Genomic DNA, 21,295 nt, shown 5'->3' with positions numbered 1-21,295 from the left:
ATAGACTTTGAAAACAAACATTCCTGCTTTAAAATATGCATTTAAATCGACATTCACCCGCAAAAGGTGCACATTCACAAAGACCAACATAAAATGATTTCCTGGTATGAAAGGCGACGAGTAAAAGTATTATATAGATAATTATTTTTACCTTGCTTTTCGACCATTAACAGTGAGAGGACAAACTAAATTTTTAGATGCAATCACTTTTAGAATAATGTAGCAAAATTTACGGATGAAAGTTTGAATGTAGTTTTATTTCTCAAAATATTATACAAAGGTGTGAGTTAAATGTCTTAAGAAATGTAAAAAAAATAATTTTAAAAAAATCCCAATCTTCGACTTGATTGTCTTCCCAGTATGTTATTTTGAAGCATACAATGTATCTCTTGAGAAGGTCATTACAAACAGTGGGAGGGTTGTCACAGAATATAAACGCGCTCTGGTAGTCATGAGAAATAATGTTAAACATACATGTACCAACTTGTCGTCTGTAGAACATTTACGAGAACATTCTGGTCGACAGACAGTTATGCACCTAGATTCGAAACTGTATATTGCATTTTCTGAAAACTAGTTGAAGTAATATATATACTATGCATTTTAAACTGTTCTGGGGACTTGTCTAAATTATACCATGGTTTTGATTGATAACCCTGGGTTTAACAATCACGAGACGAAGTCGTGAATCCGAAACCATTGTATAATTTACAAAACACTACAAATCAATTAAACTTTGCATGAAATATCAGTTATAACCAATGATTAAGGTTTGAAATGGTTCTTCTGATGATTTACCATTTTAACTTGACATCGCTTAACATATGTCTAAACCCACAATAAAAGTATCCAATTGTCAATGTCAGCAGCCTTGCATCATTTTTAGAAAATGTGCAAAGTGTGTCACGTGACTGACTATAGCTGTAATTCAGTCATTGCGGTCAACGTTCAAAAATTTAATGACAGAATGGAACTTAAAAACCCCGATAAAGGAATTTATGCCGTTAAGGGGGATATGCGGCCATCTTGTTACATTTTAGGATAAGAATAAAAAAATTTCTTCAACTGGCTTGTTTCTGCCCGAAACTGACCAAAATTGTTCCCTAAAGATATAAAAGCAATAAATAATGCGTCCTACATTTAATTTTATTTGAAATTTAAGCATAGAAGAACGTGACTTTGCCTTTTTCAATGACTTTAAACAGCTGTCGAACTACGCAGCTACGGACTTATTTTGATGATTTTAAAATCTGAAAATATCAGAAAGGGGTTCATTGGTGCCAACTCTACAACCATTTGTTGAGAAAAATGTCAGAGCTTGCTGATTTAAGGTATCCGATCCATAAGAGCCCCAGATTCAATGAATCTGTTGCAAAACAGATATTTATGGGGTTATTACTTGGACATAATTTTCATGTTTAAGTATCAATATGTAAGAGTGGAACGTGTCCTAATAAATGACCTTTTTCTTTTCTTGAAGAGTTGTCCCCATTTTCTTTAATTCTATTAAAAAAATATTTTTAATCTATACGGAATAAATTTTTTTTAATAGTTTATTATTCCAAAGAACAAAATACACCTTTATTCCATTGCATATATGGATATTCCTAGTATTTATTTTTTTTTATTTTAAAAAATGTGCTTGTCCCCATAGGCCATAATGCAATCTTCATTTATTAAATATTGCTTAGTTAAGAATATTTTTGAAAATTTCTTTCGGTAAATCTTTTTCTACTCTACAATGCTTTAAATTAATATCAAAGTATTAAATACATGATGGATATTAAAGGTTGAAAAATTTAGGTCCTTATATTGATCGGATACCTTAAATTGTAACTTTGTCTCAAAGAAGAATGCCCTATTTTTAAAATTTGCCTCAAAAACCATAATATATATTTGTGTCTTTGGGCGTTCATTTGAGATAGATTTTCATTGAAATATAATGAAGACTTTTTTAATTATAGAAAATCAGTTTTGTGCCCTTACCCCACTTCCAAAAGGAATTTACGGTAATTTATACTGATAGAACTGAAAAACACCATAAAACAAACATGGGACAGGTATAGATATGTATGTCAAATTCAACACGGACTTCAATTTTTTTCAATAAAAAAATTAGGTTAATGTGTTTCCATTGACTTAGGAGTTCTTGATATAGACTGGATTTTTCTTGTTCTACAAATAAATCCCATGCCCACTGCTGAAAATAGGGTACCCTATTTTGAGGCAAAGTTACAACATAAAAAAGCAAGATTCAAACTTTCTCAACTAACGGTTGTAGAGAAGATACCAATGAACCCCTCCATATTTATTCAGATTTTTAGATCTTCAAAATAAGTCTGTAGCTGCGCAGTTCGACAGCTGTGTTAAGTGCATAAAAAGGCATTGTCCTGTTCTTGTATGCAATATTTGTGTACAAAACAACATTTAGAATCTCATATGTATTGCTTTTATATCTTTTGGCAACAGTTCTGGTCAGTTACGGGCAGAAATTAAACAACCCAGTTCAGGAAATGTTTACTTTCCTATCCTCAAATGTAAAAAATGGCCGCACATCTTTAGCCGTGTACATGTATAGGAAAGAGCAAATTAGCAGATTATGTTGAAGAGAAGACCATATGCTTTACAAGTTTTAGAGGTTTGGATTTTAAATTTGATTCCTTGCGTATGTACCTCTGACGAACATGTGATTGATTTTCACATGAACAATGCCATATTTAAAACTCCGTTGGAGACGGTGATTGAAATTGATTAGCGCAATTTCACCGAACACGAAGAAAAGATGACATAGGTTGTCGAAGGACCACCTGATGGGCTAATTATGCCTAATGAAGTTATTCCCGAAGTTGCGATGTTTACCACGGAAGAGGTGCCTGCTTCCCTATTTTATATTCCCCTAAGTTATAGAAACAGAAAGTAATGCAATTTCTATATAGAGTGACATATCTCTGTCCCTTGTGTGCCCAATTTTTTTTTTATCAAATGTGTTTACATGTAATATACATATATTGACATGCAAGATATTTAGGTCATCATGCAACATAACTATGTTGAAATGCAAGAAAATTGCAATCAAAAAAGAGTTATAGAAGATCGTTGACAATTTTACATTTTTAACTTCTTAAAAACTACTGGGTCATTAGGGTCTTCCGTTTCCGACGGAAGACCCTATTGTTTTTCTTCGGATTCTTTTTAGGGTCTTCCGTTTCCAACGGAAGACCCTCTTGTCATTCTACAGTTTCTTTTTCTTTATTATTCTTTTTTTTTCTTTTTCTGACTTTTTTGGAGCGCTATTTCTCAAAAACTACACAACCGATATGCATAAAATTTTCAGGACTGATAAAGCATGATCGGTGCTACATATTATTAAATTTTCAAACGATGACGTCACTTCCGGTTTCAGATATTGACGATTTCGTAAATTTTTAAGGGTCATTTTGTCCACGCATCTCCTCCAAAACTAATCAAGATAGAAGCTTGAAATTTTCAGGGATTGTAGATAAATGTATGTAGATGTACCCCCATGCTTCCAATTATGAAAATTGCTCAAGGCCTCGAAGCTCGCTTGAACCTGAAGATTAGCACCAAATTTTTTCACGAAATTTTCGCACATTTTCTGTAATATCTTTTGATGTATAAATATTTTGTTAAAACATGTAATGCAAAAGTTGTTTAATTTTGCAAGACCTTTAATTTGATATCAAGGAAAAGGGCCTGGCCCCTCAAATTAGGGACCAAGATGGCTCTAAAGTATTCTTACAATAACTCTTTACTGAACAATATTTTGTTATTAATTATAGAAGCAAAAATGTTCACTGTACAGCTGTTTATCTATTCAGTACAAAACCTTAGTCATATGTTACGTAATTAGGGGTTTCAAGGGGCCAGAAGTTGAAAAATTTGATCATTAATATCAGAAAAAGGAGAAATATTTTGAATAGCACTGTAGAACAAAAGTTGTTTAAAATAATGTTCTCAACAATACGAATACTAAAATTTTGTTGTTGGTGGCCCCGGAATGGAGTTTAAGGGTCGGCCCCTAAAACATATTTATACAGATATCTTGAGAAAGGTTAACAATTCGTGAACACTTGTTGCACAAAATATATTTATATTTGCAAGACCTTTAATTTGATATCAAGAAAAAGGGGCTGGCCACTCAAATTAGGGGCCAAGATGGCTCTAAAGTATTCTTACAATAACTCTTTACTGAACAATATTTTGTTATTAATTATAGAAGCAAAAGTGCTCATTGTACAGCTGTTTATCTATACAGTACAATACCTTAGTCATATGTTACGTAATTAGGGGTTTCAAGGGGCCAGAAGTTGAAAAATTTGATCATAAATATCTGAAAAAGGAGAAATATTTTGAATAGCACTGTCTTCCTCTGACTTTTCTTGAGGCTTATATCTCATAAACTGTTCAACCGATTACCACGAAATTTTTAGAACTTGTTTGGTATCGTAAATACTCGAGGTTGTTAAAATTTGAACGTATGACGTCACTTCCGGTTTCAGAAACTGACGATTTTGTAAATTTTTAAGGGTCATTTTGTCCACGCATCTTCTCCGAAACTAATCAAGATAGAAGCCTGAAATTTTCAGGGATTGTAGATATATGTATGTAGATGTACCCCATTGCCTTCACAAATGAAAATTGTGCAAGGCTTCGAAGCTCGCCTGAACCTGAAAATAAGAACCAAATTTTTCCACGAAATTTTTGAACATTTTCTAAAATATCTTTTGATGTATACATATTTTGTTAAATAATGTAAAGCAAAAGATGTTTATTTTTGCAAGACCTTTAAATTGATTTCAAGGAAAAGGGGCTGACCCCTCAAATTAGGGGCCAGGGGGGCTCTAAAGTCTTCTTACAATAACTTTTTACTGAACAATAATTTGTTATTAATCATAGAGGCAAAAATGTTCATTGTACAACCGTGTATCTATACAGTACCATAGCTAAGTCATATATTACGTAATTAGGGGTTTCAAGGGGCCAGAAGTTCAAAACTTTGATCATTTATATCGGAAAACGGAGAAACATTTTGAAAAGCAATGTACAACAAAAGTTGCTCAAAATAATGTTCTGTACAATATGCCACCTTAAATTTTTTTGTTGATGGCCCCATTAAGGAGTTTAAGGGTCGGCCCCTTAAACACATTTGTACAGATATCTCGAGAACGGTTAACTCTTTGTGAACACTTGGTGAACAAAATATGTTTATATTTGCAAGACCTTTAATTTGATATCAAGAAAAAGGGGCTGGTCCCTCAAATTAGGGGCCAAGAGGGCTCTAAAATCGTCTAAAATAACTCTTTACTGAACAAAAATTTGTTATTAATTATAGAAGCAAAAATGTTCACTGTACAGCTGTTTATCTTAACAGTACCATAGCAAAGTCATATATTACGTAATTAGGGGTTTCAAGGGGCCAGAAGTTCAAAACTTTGACTATTAATATCTGAAAAAGGAGAAATATTTTGAAAAGCAATGTAGAACACAAAATGTTAAGAATAATGTTCTTAACAATATGGCAACTAAAAAATTTTTGTTGGTCGCCCCGATAAGGAGTTAAAAGGTCGGCCCCTAAAACACAGCTGTTCAAATATTTCGAAAACGTTTAACAATTCGTGAATACATGTGAACAAAATATGTTTACATTTGGGAGACCTTTATTTGATATAAAGAAAAAAGGACTGGCCCCTAAAATTAGGGGCTAAAAGGGCTAGTAAGTCTTTTTATGATAACTTTTTTCTAAGCGATAATTTGTATTTTTCATTTAGCAAAAACAAAGAACTTTGTAAGCTTAATCTAACACTGAAATTCGTTTTCAAATCGGACCATGCACTACAGAGAAGTTCGGGTTTAAAATTTGATTTATCCGGAAATTTTGATTCCGCGTTCTTGATTTAAAAAAAAGCGTGAAGTTAAATGAAAAATTAATTCGTACCAAAAATAATCGTGTCAAGTCGTACATTAACACATTCGGGTTTATTTTGTTAAGATATTCTTGAAATCGAAAAAGTTTTTGTTAAGTCGTACAAAGAATTATTCGATTTTATACTAAATTGTTTTAGTTACTCTTGTTCTTGGCTTAAGAACTCTGCTTCTTACAGATACTTCTAGCTTTTCTCTTGACATTAACGGAAGACCCACTCGTTGCTGTGCAACGAGCTTTGCTGTAGTTATTATTAGGGTCTTCCGTTTCCAACGGAAGACCCTCTTGTTATTCTATTGTTTCTTTCTATTATTATTATTATTATTAGGGTCTTCCGTTTCCAACGGAAGACCCTTTTGTTTTTCTACGGTTTCTTTTTTTTCTTATTCTTATTATTATTATTCTTTTTATTTTTTTTTCAACTCAAATATTTCAAAAACGCTTGCATCGATTGTTTTGAAATTTACAGCTTTAATGTGTATCTAAAAGATCTCTATGATATGAAAAAATTATTTGATGACGTCATCAAATTCGTCAGATATTGACGTTTTTCAAGTTTTAAAAAGTGATTTTGTCCGGAGCTTTTCTCATTTTTGATTTAAGATAAAGCTATGAGATTTACAGAATAGGTAGAAATACCGTTTTACTTATGACATAAGGCTGGAAACTCAATTCGGACACTTCCGGTCGAAACCGGAAGCAAAACCAATTTTTTTGTTTTTTCATGTTTTTCAATTTTAAAAATTTCACATACCTATCTTACAGTAATTTTCATCCTGAGTTCAAAACTGAAATCCGTTTTTTAATCGGACGATGCATTACAGAGATATCGGGGTTTAAAAATTGATTTTTCCGGAAATTTTGATTCCGCGTCCTTGGTTTAAAAAATAGCCTAATGTTCAAAGTAAAGTTAACTCGTACCAAAAATAATTGTTAGGTCGTACATGAACACATTCTGATTTTTTTCGTTAAGTCGTTCTTGAAATCAGGAAGGATTTTGTTAAGTTGTACATAAAATCATTGGGATTTTGTTAAGTCGTACCAGGAATAATTCGATTTTTTTTTCATCTTTTTATTTTAGTTACTCTTGTTATTGGTTTAAGAGCTCTGCTTCTTACAGGAACTTCCAGCTTTACATCCGACATTAACGGAAGACCCACTCGTTGCTTTTGCAATGAGCTTTGCTCTAGTTTGTTATAATTTTTAATGTGAAGCATTTCTATGGTAAGAGGAAAATCAATTCTTAAATTCATGGCTCTACATTTACCGGGGGACCAGAAGCGGGGCAAAATATGCAAAAATACCCAACATTTCAAAAACCATCTTCTCTACTTCTACACATGTGAAGAAAAAACTGAATGCATGATTATGATATCCATGGAGCCCTCTACCAAAAGTTTGAAATTCATGGCCCCTGGATCAGGGCTTCAGGCTATAGGGTGAGGCCACATATAGTAAAAATTTATAAAATCTTAGAAATCTTTTTCTCTACTCACATATATATTTGATTAAAACTGAGTGCAGGATTATGATGTCCTCGGATTTCTCTACGTAAATTGTGAATTTCATGACCCCTGGGACAGGGCTTTAGGCCCTTGGGCGGGGCCAATTTAGCCATATAGTGAAAATGAATTCAATCTTTGAAAATCTGCTATTCTCCCACACAATGTCATGAGAGGAAAAACTGAATGCATGGCTTTAGACCCTAGGGCGGGGCCAATTTAGCCATATAGTGAAAATGAATTCAATCTTTGAAAATCTGCTATTCTCCCACACAATGTCATGAGAGGAAAAACTGAATGCATGGTTATGATGTCCACAAACTCCTCTACCTAAATTGTAAAGTTCATGGCCCCTGGGTCAGGGGTTCAGGTCTTAGGGATAGGGCAATATGGCCATTTAGTTTTAATGCACATAAAATTTAAAAATCTCTACAGTCACAGAACACGAACTAAAACCTAACTGCATATTTAGAAAAAATATACTTTCAACTTTTATAATATTTCTTCTCACCTGCATGAAAGGCAAGGGTTATGGCTTGGAAGGGGTGAATGGGGGTATGTATGTGTCTTATTTTATTCTGCTCAGGAATTTCAATGAAAGAAATGAGTGAATTCACATGTTTAGAAAATAAAAAATAAAACTGTCCATCAAAATCATTGATGTGATATCGTGATAGCATTTGAAAGGAGTTCAGGAGAGAGGATATTAACAGTTAATGGAGTATCTTCCCCTGATTCTTTAAAATGGAGTATTTTCCTTTGCTTGTTCATATTTAGTAACTAATCATTAAATATAATGTAATTAAGAAGTTATACGATCAAAATAGTATTTTTATCATTTGAAAGAAAACCAATTTTTTTTTTCAAATAAACAAGTTGACTTGTTAATAGTAAAGTAATAAGTACATGTAGTATCCTAGCCACATTGTTTCAGTTTATCTATAAGAATATATAAACATAAAACCTATTTTGAAAGCTAACTTATCTGGGAAAATAGATGGTTTGTATGGAAGCTGTACACCTTTTCAGTAGTAGGTCTTACACTCTGATACGAGCGATATGTCTTGTGGTTATCTATAGGCTTATGAGTCCTTCAGAGAATTCAAGCAAGGAGGAAAGTCAATAAAATGCATTTATGAGACTTCTCAACAATTTTTTGTTTGTGCTATGTATGGTTCTCATGTTACCATTAAGGCCTATTGGCTTCTGGTTTGAAGACCAGGAATAACAGCCCTGCAGCTAGCCCTACATCAGTCAACCTTAAGTCTGAAAGAACAAAATTATGCTGTTGTTTTCGTTTGGTTCTTAATGTAACTTGACTGTGTAGGGGTTAGTCCCGTATAATAATTCCGAGTTCAGAAGGATAAAATAAGATATATAAAAATAAAATATAAGAACAAATTCCAGTGTTTAAGAATTAAATTCTGTATTTTGAGTAAATCGCAATCACAAGTATACAAGCGTAAAAGATATGAAGCATTTACATATTAAATCCAATAATTAGATATCTACCATTGTTGATGAAAATAATTTAGCCCCAGGTGCCCCAAAATGCGTCTAACCTCTTATCATTGAAATAGCATACTCCTTGATTTTACAAATGTACAAGTTATATAATAACAATTAATCCCGGCCAGGTACTATAGACCCGGGCGCGGCTTACCCGGTCGGGTTATAATCAAAGGGGAATAACTCTAAACAAAAAGTATTAAGAACAAATAGGGGGAATAAATATGGACACCTTTTATAAATAAATAAATACACATAATTAAATACACTCAAAACCACAACACTCCCCCTTCTTTAAGACCTAATGTGTGAAATTACACACTAGTTCAAATCTATAAAATTACATGAATGCACAATAAATCCATGTAACATGTATATTCATAATAATTTAACAGGCATCCAATACAGATATGAATTTAAAGAGCCAATAGATGATAGGATTAAACTTCTCGGGCCTTTTCAGCAGAGCCCGGAACCTATGTCGTAAAGGGTCGAGATGTTGCGATTGGAATAAAGTTGTTTAAGACACATGTCGATAATAATCTAGATGAACGTACATGAACATTATATAATTAAAAAACTTTCGGTTTTGAATCTTTAAATTTTTCAAATTGTGAAAGTTACAGCGGGACTACAAATTCCTTTTGAAGGTGGAATAACGCATCCTCACAAACTGGCCGACTTATTATCGAAACGACATTTCGTCTTACTATAAGGATCACGCCAACATGTAACTTACTCCATAACCAAATGGAAAACGTGTCAGGCTTGTGATAGTCAATCCTAGTTAAAAATCCCACAGGGGCTTCTGTTGTTACTGATTTTTTTTCCCAGATATTCATTTTTCACCCCAGATCTGCAAATGTTTCGGTTATTTGACATATGTACAGTTTGTTTCATAATCAAGTAATTTACTGTTAAATTTAATAACTTTTTCCAGGTGTGTTAATACACCTTAATTCTCTAACCCATTGTTTTACGCTGTTTAGTAACAATTTCGAAAAAGAAAAAAGTTATACAAAATATTGTTTATTTCAATAGGTACGATATAGAGAATATGGCCGCCATGGTAGTTTAGATAGTTCTACAAGGGTATCATACGAGGGATGTTCAAAAGGGCATGGTAACGAGTTTGGTCAAAAATTATTTTTTCGATTTCAATGTTTACAATGCTTTAGTAAGGCATTTTTAATAGGCAACCAAAATTTTAGTGTCATTTGATGAGTTATAAGCGAATTACAGAGCTATGTAAACAAGCGTTTGTTTTTATTTCAAATGTTGAAGTAAAAATTCAAGTTTTAGACCTAAAATAAATGTGTAAATCGTTAGGAACTGCTTATTAATGCTTTAAATGAATAATAATAAGATAGACAATTCAGCTGTAAAAATATTTTTTACTGGTATATTGAACCTAAGTAAACAAAAATAGGGCACGAGCCCTGTTTACATGACGAAGAATTGGGAGCCCTGTATCTTGCGTAAAACTCGACGACTGGCACCAAAATTTCATTTAATCATTAGAAATGCATTTCTAAAGCATTGCAAATAATAAAAACAGAAAAATAAAATTTGACCAAAATCGTTACCATGCTCCTTTAAATATATAATGTATATTGTAAACTGTTTAACAATATCAAAAGTATTCAACTCAAATTGTGAAATAAATGTTACATTACAAGGTATTCTCCACGGTTTGAAATATTGAATATCAATCCTGAAATGCACCAGCACGGTATGCTAATTTAGGTAATCTCAGGCACTGGCTGATCATCTTCGCTCGCCAAGGGTTTTCGGTCCACGTCGCTCCCCATAAACTCTTGGCAGATCTCATTATGAAAACTCGGTGATGCGGTGAAGCTATCTAGCGAACAATTTGAGTTGCGCCCAGTTTAATCGATTAAAACTACGGGTGATATTACACTCTACGGCGTTATTACAACATGTAAATTAGCGAGAATCGGAACATAATTGACGGTGCTATTAAATAGGAATGGAGATATCGCCTAGAGAGACCAAGGAATGTTTTATTTATAGCTGTTGTACAGTGTTTGTAGGGAGGTCGGCCTGTACCGGGAGTGAAGAAGTCGCTGATATGTGAAAGCATCCGTGCCGTAAAACCAGGTATCGTCGTCGAGAATATTGCAGACAAAAGAAATTAAATAAAAATACAGCTCGTTGAACCTTTTATAACAATAACCACAAGAAAAAACATATTGACGCAAGCGTCAAATGGGCCGCAAAAATATGATTGCTCTCTTCTTCTTCTTCTTCCTGTATTGTTCAGACCACCATCTGGTGTAATTTCGAACTGTTGCGCTAATGCGCGGTGCGAGCGAACCATCTATATACAGGTGCATTTTAAAAACCATGGTGGCACTATATATATATATAAAATCATCCAGATGGTGGTTACTGAAATAGGACATTGTGCAGCTCGTTCCTGAAGGTGTTGACGGAACTGCACTCACTTATACATGTTGGTAAACTGTTCCACAGCCAGAGGGTCGTTGGGAAGAAGGAATGTCTATATGTATCAGATCTGGCGTATCTGGGATGTAGTCCCAGTTGGTATAAGGTAGGAGGTTGGTATGGCCACCAGACCCCTCACAATGCGGAACATCATGATGGCTCGATCTGCAGATCGTCTCTCTTGGAGTGTTGGCCATTGCAGTTGTTGTAGCATGGTCGAAACGCTACTGGTGCGATTAAAACCACCAGTCACAAATCTGGCCGCTCTCCGTTGTACCATCTACAGGTTGTGTATGTAGGTGGCCGTATGTGGGTCCCATATTACGCTAGCAAACTCCGTTTGGGGTCGAACAAGGGTTTTGTAGCACAGTTCCGTGGTCTTCTTTGCCCATTGGTAGATGTTTCTCTGGAGGAAGGTTCTGGTGTTGTTAGCTTTCCTTGTCACCTGGTTTATGTGATGAATCCAGTTGAGCTTGTTGTGGATGTTGACCCCGAGGTACTTTGCTGATTCTACTATCTCCAAGATGTGTCCATGGATGGAATATGGATGATTTATAAGCTTCTCTTGGAGAACTTGGCATTTCTGGGGGTGGAATTCCATGAGCCAGTCCTTTTCTTACTCTTGGAGGGCCTCCAGGTATTCTTGGAGGAGGACTGCAACCTTAGACGTTTTGATGCGTCTATAAAGGATGCAATCGTCAGCGAAGAGTCTCACTGAGGAGCCATTCTTTATATACTCTGGAAGGTCATTGATATATAATAGGAAGAATGTCGGACCAAGGAACTCCTGATAGAACTGGAGCTGAGTCAGATTTTCCATTCTCAAGGATTACTGTTTGTGTCCGATCACGCAGGAAGTCACCAATCCAGCTATGTAGGCGTCCCCGAATTCCATAATGATGTAGTTTGCTCATCAGCCTAGTGTGCGGGACTTTATCAAAGGCCTTAGAGAAATCCAACAGAATAACATCTGACTGGCTTTTGTCGTCAATAGATTTGGCAAGATCCTGTATAGTAACAATCAGCTGAGTCTCACAGGATCGCTGCTTTCGGAAGCCATGTTGTGCGTCCGTTAGCATTCTTTGGCCTTCAAAATGCCCCATGATGTTTGCTGGTGATGATGTGTTCTAGCATCTTACATGTTATAGATGTGAGGGACACTGGTCTGTAATCCTCTGGTTTGCTTTTGGCTCCTTTTTTTATATTATAGGTACCACATTTGCCCTTTTCCATTCCCTTGGGATGACTCCTTGGTTTATGGATGCCTGAAAGAAAACTGTGAGGACCGGAGCAAGGTCCGCCCCAAGAAACCTTAGCAGTCTTACTGGAATACCATCAGCTCCAGTGGCTTTGTGGATATGTAGACTTTGAATTAGCTTGTTGACACCAGCTTCTGAAATGTTAATACAGTTCATTGCAGGATGTGTTTCAGGACCTATGGATTTTATGTTGTTCACCGGCTCGTTGGAATTGAATACTGAAGAGAACTGATTGTTCAGGATTGAGGCTTTGACAGTGGGATCTGAATATGCAAGTCCGTCGCCTGCTTTTAATGGCGCTACCCCTGTACTATCCTTGTTCTTGCTCTTGATGAATCCCCAAAATCGCTTTGGGTTGGATGTACAGTCTGCTGAGATGATGTTTTTTATATATTCATTGAATGCCTTCCTGCATGCATCTCTAGTTTTGACATTTAGATGTTGGTATTTTTTTATCCTACGGATGTTTTGTTGATTTTGCCTTGTTGAATTGTCTCTTCAGAGACAGAGCTTTTATCTCTCGGTTATCCATGGTTGGTTAAATCTGCTGCTTGTCATCTTTGATGGTACTGTAGATTCAAGGATCTTGTTGAGTGTGATACTGATGGAGTTTCACATATCCTCTATCACCGATGAAGAGTCAAACTGTGGTTTCATCAATATTCAAGGGTATCAATTTTCCTGGATTAAGTGAAAATCACAGTTTCAAGGATACGTAAATTCGTGGCCAATGACCCTATCAATACAAAATGTTGATAAAAATTGCCTTTCAATGAAAATTTAATTTCGTGGATCAACTAAACAACGAAATCCACGAAAATTGGTATTCAACGAATATTAATGAAACCACAGTAGTTGTTAAGGAACTGCTTTTTAAATTCAATGAATTCTGACGTAATCTTATTTTCATCAGCTTTCTTTCATAGATAGATCTAACGTTTTACAGGTTTTCCACGTTTTGCCACAGCTGGTGTTTCAACAAAGACTGCATCGTGATCTGATAAACCCGGTATGGGGGTGCATCGGTTGACGAGACTTGGTCGGTTTGATAGGAATATATCCAATCTATTGTCTAGGCGAGTTGGGAAGGTCACCATCTGTTCCAAGCAACATTTTGCAAGGTGTCTAGTAATGTCAGGTTAATTGCAGAACTAACATGGTTCCCTTTGATGGAAACGTCTGTCCAGTTGATGTCAGGCAGGTTCATAACCCCTCCTATCCAGAATACGGCATTTCTGTTGTTGTAATAGATATTTTGGATTGTGTCACAAAGATGTTTTATGTATGTTTCCTTACTAGACGGTGGTCTATACACACTTCCGATGATAGTTTGTAAGTTTTTACCTAGGTGTAATTTTGCAAAGACAGCTTCTGATGTAGTGTTGATGTCCACTGAGTCTATAATAAAGTCCTTCTTGATGGCTAGTAGAACTCCACCATACCCATCATGTCTGTTTTTTCTAATGACTTCATATTTGGGGGGGGGGGGGGGTATTTATGCACTACATATTGATGGATTTGATGGATGCTGTATAAATCATCATTGGTTGTTTACATAAAAAACACACCACAAAAAAGAAAAAAACGAGTTTGTTAAACTAATTTTGATGGTTAATTTGATATATTTTCAGCAACATTTTGAAGTTTAACATTTTATTGTTATTATTAAGAATGGAGTTCGTTACTGTAAGCATTTCTAACGGTAATTGTTTGACCATTGCCATATTATGAAGTAATGGAGAACACATTGACCACATTTCACATGGAAATATAATAAATACACACAAAAAGTCATTTTATTTGACGCAGAACATACAAATTCAAAGATATCTTTCATATAAAATTTCATGTCATTCAGGTCTGTACTGTTTCAGGTCTTTAGTATGCCCCGTATACCAATCTCGATACATTGTTCAATTGCAACTTCTCGGGCCTTTCCGGCAAGCTCGGAAAAACACCTCGAATGTATTAACATCACTGGCAATCGCAACTTCTCGGGCCTTTCCGGCAAGCTTGGAAAAACACCTCGAATGTATTAACTTCACCGGATGTTAAAATTTTATACAAAATGGAGTCACTTCCCATTAAATTAAGTATCGGCTAGACAGCCTTGTATGTTTCTTTTGTGTTCTAATTTAGGGTATATCGTTGACTTTAATGAAGTATGGCACACATCGTAACAGATCGTAAAATGTGTTGTATTTATACCAAATTTAATAAAAATTGGGGTTGTCATGGACGCCTAGGTAATACATTAGAGGTATTTTTCCAAGCTAGCCGGAAAGGCCCGAGAAGTTGCGATTGATACATTGTTCTGAAAAGAATGAAAAACTTTCTGAATAGATTATAGTCTCGATAAAAACGCGCCTAACACCACAGTCTATGACTTACTTTCCATTGACGAGTAAAACAAAAATATGTAGTAGTTTTTAAAGGCATAAAACATATTTTATATGCAAATTTACTTTTAATTTATAAAAATAAGTATGATATTAATTCTATAAAAAAAAAACTATCACGCAGAAACGCAGTTACAATATCTAAATGTATATCAAATAACGGACCGCCTTCTGGCGGCCCGTAAAAAGCAAAAACTTATATACAAACGGAATAGGCAACTTCCACATTCGCTATGCTATCAGGCGAGCTTTAACAAGTTCGAAAATCTCAGTTCACTCACATGCAGTAAAATATATCGGGTTTTTTTAAAGTGATCTAATAAGACATTCGTTTGGAATACACTGTACTCGAACACTTGTGCCTCAACATGTTAAAAGCACCGAATGTTTTACCAAAGATCACACGTCAAGGGTTTATGGGGAGCGAAGTGGACCGAAAACCCTTGGCTAGCGAAGATGTGACTGATGAATTAGCTAAGGCCGGGTTTGTTTTGACTCGTAACAACCATTAGATAAGAACTTTTCAATTTTTAGAAAAAAGAAAAAGTCGCATAAGACTAGATTTAGAGAGTATAGTGGGTATCTGATTAAGCATCATCATGAAGTAGACGATCATGTCTAAATCCTTACACAGGGCGAGTGCCATGCATGATAATATTCTTTTTAAGGTCTTCCGTTTCCAACGGAAGACCTTATAGTTTTCGTACGATTTCTTCTTCTTATTATTTTTTTCCACAAATTTTGTGCACGCGATTTCTCGAAAACTATTCGACCGATTTCAATCATTTTTTCACAGAAGATGGGACTTGATGTAAACTTCATACATTTTTGAGATTTTTTCTGTCGTCTCTTCCGGTACCGATTTATCGGCCATTTTGCACATTTTCACGACCTATTTTGTGCAGAGCTGATCTCAGAAACTATCAGAGATATGACTATGAAATTTTCAGGATAGGTAGTCTATAGTTTGAAGTTGTGCACTATTATGTTGTTTTACGCCAGTGGCGCCATTTCTTGGAGCTCGCCTGGGCTCGAAAATTGAGTACGAATTTTCATTCAAAATTTTCATACGTTTTCATCTGTATCTTTTTATCAGTTGGTATTTTGTTAAGACATATATAATAAAAGTAGTAGATAATTAAACGTTCTTTCCAACAAAATCAAGAAAAAGGGGCTGGCTTCTTAAATTAGGGGCCAAGGCACTCGTAAACTCTATTACAAATAACTTAAAAACGATCAAAATTTTGTAATGCAAGATAGAAGCAAAGTTGTTGATTGTAGCAATATTTATCAGGTAAAATCATTTTCACACCCATTTATGACGTAATTAGGGATTTTAAGGGGCCAAAGTACTTAAACTTTGATGCAATATATCTTGAGAAGGAGACATATTTTGTTAGGCAATGTAGAAAAGAAAATGTTTGCATTGATGATTCTAATCGATTCCACTATTCAAAACTCTAAAGTCTGTCCCCATTAAGGATCTAGAGGGCTGGCCCCTAAAATATTCAATCATTTGTATCTCAAAAATGAACAACCATTTTAGATGGGTGTCAGAACAAAAAATGTTAGTATTCGTGAGACCTTTCGATTGAACTCAAGAAAAAGGGAGGGGCCAAGACACTCGTAAACTGTATTACAGATAACTTGAAAACAATCAAGATTTCAAATATCTTTGATACCTAGCCTTTTTACAAAATTGATACCAGCGAGATTTTAGTCACTGTAAGTAATTGAGACAAAAAACTTTTATAAATGATAGACAATCGATTGAAGATATATTTAACGGGTTTTCTTTTGTCAACCGTCACTTCCGGTACTCACCAGAAGAGTTCAAACAATTTATTTTTTTCACAAGTTTAACTGATTATCTTTGGTGTTTCATCTTCCATGATTAACAGTGGTGTACACTAAACAAATGTATAAAAAAACCTAGCTTTTATTTTCATAAACCTCTTTTGTTCGTCCGTTTTCGGTCTCGAGACAACAAACCTAGATTCACCAAGATCGCAGATTTGGCAGAGAATATCGATATTTCATCGTATCATATGAAAACAAAATCGGGCGGAAGACCTAATCGTTACTCGTAACGAGATCTAGTTTTTTTACTTTTTAAATTAAAAAATCTTGGTAATACCGACCTGTAACACTTTTGCCACTCGTCGACATAGTTTGTTCGGCTGCACCATCATATGGGAAGAATTTGCGGAAAAGAACTGGCTTCAGTTAGCCATATTTTGTTTTTATTTGTACTAACTAGTTTGCAATAATGAACCTAACCTACATGTACACTGAATTTATTTAGCATTCTTAACAATTGTGGTTTGTACTCGTATCCGTTTTTGGTCACAAGTCAATATATGCGGTATCCACCTGGCAGAAATCTTTTGCACTTTCAAAATAACAAGCAACCATGATAGAGATAAACCAACAGCTTTGACAATATCACAAATCGTGTATAAATCTGCGATCACTCAATTTTTTCTCTTACTTTTGAGACAGTTGCCTTGTATCTTACAGTCACAGGACATACTGATTTTGCTGCATCTTTGACGGACTGTAAATCTTTTTTCCGCCCACGAATTGTGTCAAAAGAAAACAAAGTCTTGGGCTTATGGTCTGAAAAAATTGGAGCTATACAGTTTAACACTTGTAAAAAAAAAATGCATTTTATGGCACACAAAAATTGTGCTAGTGTAACACTAATTAAGGTCTTCCGTTTCCAACGGAGGACCTTATAGTTTTCGTACAGTTTCTTATTAAGGTCTTCCGTTTCCAACGAAAGACCTTATAGTTTTCTTACTGTTTTCTTATTAAGGTCTTCCGTTTCCAAAGGAAGACCTTATTGTTTTCGTACTGTTTCTTATTATTATTTTTTTCCACAAATTTTGTGCACGCGATTTCTCAGAAAATATTCAGCCGATTTTGACCATTTTTTCACAGATGATTGCCAGAGGTCATAATTCTAGACTTTTCGTGAAATTTTGAAATCGTCACTTCCGGTACCGAATTACGGCGGATTTTCTATCTTTTTACGACCTATTTTGTGCAGAGCTGATCTCAGAAAGTATTAAAGATATGAATACGAAATTTTCAGGATAGGTAGTCTATAGTTTGAAGTTGTGCACTATTATATTGTTTTACGCAAGAGGCGCCATTTCATGGAGCTCGCCTAGGCACAAAAATTGGGTACGAATTTTCATTCAAAATTGTCATACGTTTTGATCTGGATCTTTTTATCAGTTGACATTTTGTTAAATAATATATAACAAAAGTGGTGGATAATCAAAGGTTCTTTCCAATAAAATCAAGAAAAAGGGGCTGGCCTCTTTAATTAGGGACCAAGAGACTCGTAAAGTCTATTACGAATAACTTTTTCCACAAATCTGTGCAGGCGATTTCTCGAAAACTATTCGACCGATTTCCACCATTTTTTCACAGATGATTAGACTTGATATGAACTTAATACATTTTTGATAATTTTCTTGTCGTCACTTCTGGTACCGATTTATCAGCCATTTTGTTCATTTTTACGACTTATTTTGTGCACACTAAAACTCTAAAACTATCAGAGACATGAATATGAAATTTTCAGGATAGGTAGACCATAGTCTGAAGTTTAGCCTATTGTTTTTGTTTTACGCCAGTGGCGCCATTCTCTGGAGCTCACTTTGGCTCGAAAATTGTGTACGAATTTTGTTCCCCATTTTTTGTCTACAAAATTTCTCAGAGATGGCTCTATAGATTTTCTTGAAATTTGCAGGATTGATTGAACATAACATTATCCGCAGGAATTGATTTCATTTTTTCCAAAGTTCATTTCCTGTCGTCCGTTTCCTGTCCCACGTCAAAAATCTTGTGACATTGAGGTCTCAAAAATGATTAGGACTTGGGCATTCAGACTTTGTAGGATTATAGATCTATAGTTGTAGATGTCTTTAAACTATTTTGTTTTGTTCGTCATAACTTCCAGTCGTCACCGGAAGAAATTCAAAAAGTATTTTTTATTTCGCATTTAATTTGTTCCGTATAGAATTGAAATATCAGTAATAATCCTTACATGTGTCATGTATCCGATGTTAAATAAAAATAAAAATTCTACTTCCGGTAAGATATCTTAAATATCTCAATAAGCGTTTTTTAAATAAATGTTTTACCCACGAAATCTCAGAAAGTCAAGTGATCAATACACGAAACTTATATAGATAATAGACATTCGATAGAAAATGCTTTTAATCGCTTTCATTTTGTCAACCGTCACTTCCGGTCCTCACCGGAAGGGTTTAAACAAATCAAGCTGTTCGAAAGTTTAACTGCTTTTCTTCGACAATTTTAGTACAATTGATAAACAATAAAGTTCAAGTATCTAATGTTCCAGAAATGCTAACTTTTTATTTTCACTGAGCATTTCCGTTTGTCTGTTACCTGTTAAGAAACAAAAAAAAAAATAGCTCTAAGTATGTATCCATTTTTACATGATTTTGTTTGAATCGTCGTCACTTCCGGTCGTCACCAGAAGCACTTAAAAATATTTTTTTCCTTATTTTTTTTCATGGAATCAATACCGGTATATCATTACAGGATCTTGTATATGTTAAATAAGCAATCATATTCTACTTCCGGTGAGTTATATCAAATATCTTAGGTACCTATCCTTTTAACTAATTTGATACCCTCGAGATTTTAGTCACTGTAAGTGATTGAGACACAAACTTTTATGAATGATAGACAATTGATTGAAAATGTGTTTAACGGGTTTCTTTTGTCAACCGTCACTTCTGGTACTCACGAAAAGAGTTTATACAATTCATGTTTTAACAAGTTTAACCGATTGTCTTTGGTGTTTCATCTAGGATAATGAACAGTGATGTACACTAGTCAAATGTATAAAAAAAAAAAACCTAGCTTTTATTTTCATTAATCAGTTCCGTTCGTTCGTTTCCGGTCTCGAGACAAAAAACCTTTTTTCACCAGAATCTCAGATTTAATTTGGCAAAGAGTATCGATATTACATCGTATCGTATAAAACAAAATCGGACGGAAGAACTACTCGTTACTCGTTACGAGATCTAGTTAACTCTATTTTCACACAAATTCCGTTAAAATTGAGTGCCATTCTGTTAGCTACGTCAAGAGTAAACAATACACGCCGTGCGTATAATTAGACCTTTAGAATTTTTCATTTTTTGATAAGTTGTTGTTTTGTCCGAGCATAATTTAGTCTGCACCAGCAGCCATGCATTCAGCGGTAAACATTTAGTTTTTTATAAAGATACGGGTATTAATATTGTTTATGCATGACGTAGGTCACCATAAAAAACACATCAAAGCAATTGTGATAATAAATCTTTCAGACAGTTATTATTCGTTTTTATTCGTTTTTTACAAATTCACTAGCACCGAAAAATTAAATATTTTAGTCCATTTACCTGTAAGAATAGCGAATGAAGTTTTAGTCCTCATTAAACTTTGAAAATTGGATGCATAAGTACTTAATTATGCCAGTTGCAATAATACAGCTCTATTATTATAGGATCCTGTGCGTCTAAAGGGGACATCGTTTTTCTTCTGGACGAGTCTGGCAGCATTGGCTCAAGCAATTTTGAGCTGATCAAATCTTTCGTAAGCATCATTGTTGGCCACTTCAGTGTTGGAAACGATACAAATCAGTTTAGTGTCGTTAACTTTGCATCATCTGCAAGAGAAATCTTTCCCTTGAACCGATACCAATCTTTGTCAAGTATTCAGTCAGCTATATCTAGCATCAGTTTCTCAAGCGGTGGAACAAGCATCGGTAGTGCTCTTGACTATGCCCGAATGTATTCTTTTACAACCACTAAAGGTACACGATCGGATGCGGCAAAAATAGCAGTTCTAATCACAGATGGCCAAAGCTCTCTTTCTGACGAGCACGAACGTCTGAAAGCAATGGGGGTCACCATCTTCTGTGTCGGTGTTGGTACAGGTGTTAATTCCGCCTTACTTCGCTCAGTGGCTACACACAACGACTACACATATTTGACAACGTTTGACCTGCTCACCCTTATAGCAGAGGAAGTATCCAATAGGACGTGTGCAGATGGTATCAAATTGATTTTTCTAACATTTATTTTCTCTGGCAAAGATATTTAAATACCAAGTTTAAAAGAACAAGTATAATGAACAATAGGAGAAATATATTTTCTCAACAATTTCTTTGTATATAATGACACT

At 34.9% G+C, this 21,295-nt stretch overlaps 1 protein-coding gene across 1 annotated transcript in view; it reads left to right on the top strand.

Annotated features, from left to right (window-relative positions):
* The window catches only part of LOC128177012 (hemicentin-1-like), a 57,341-nt gene that overhangs the window by 9,803 nt on the left and 26,243 nt on the right, over positions 1-21,295 (top strand). The window contains exon 2 of the mRNA XM_052843524.1: positions 20,616-21,164. Coding sequence (XP_052699484.1) covers positions 20,616-21,164 — 549 coding nt within the window. The remainder of the gene's footprint in view (positions 1-20,615; positions 21,165-21,295) is intronic.

This window comes from Crassostrea angulata, chromosome 1 (assembly GCF_025612915.1).
Source record: "Crassostrea angulata isolate pt1a10 chromosome 1, ASM2561291v2, whole genome shotgun sequence".
NCBI classification, from domain to species: Eukaryota; Metazoa; Mollusca; class Bivalvia; order Ostreida; family Ostreidae; genus Magallana; species Magallana angulata.
The sequence above is the reverse complement of the archived record's forward strand: the minus strand, read 5'-3'. Positions and strand labels throughout refer to the sequence as shown.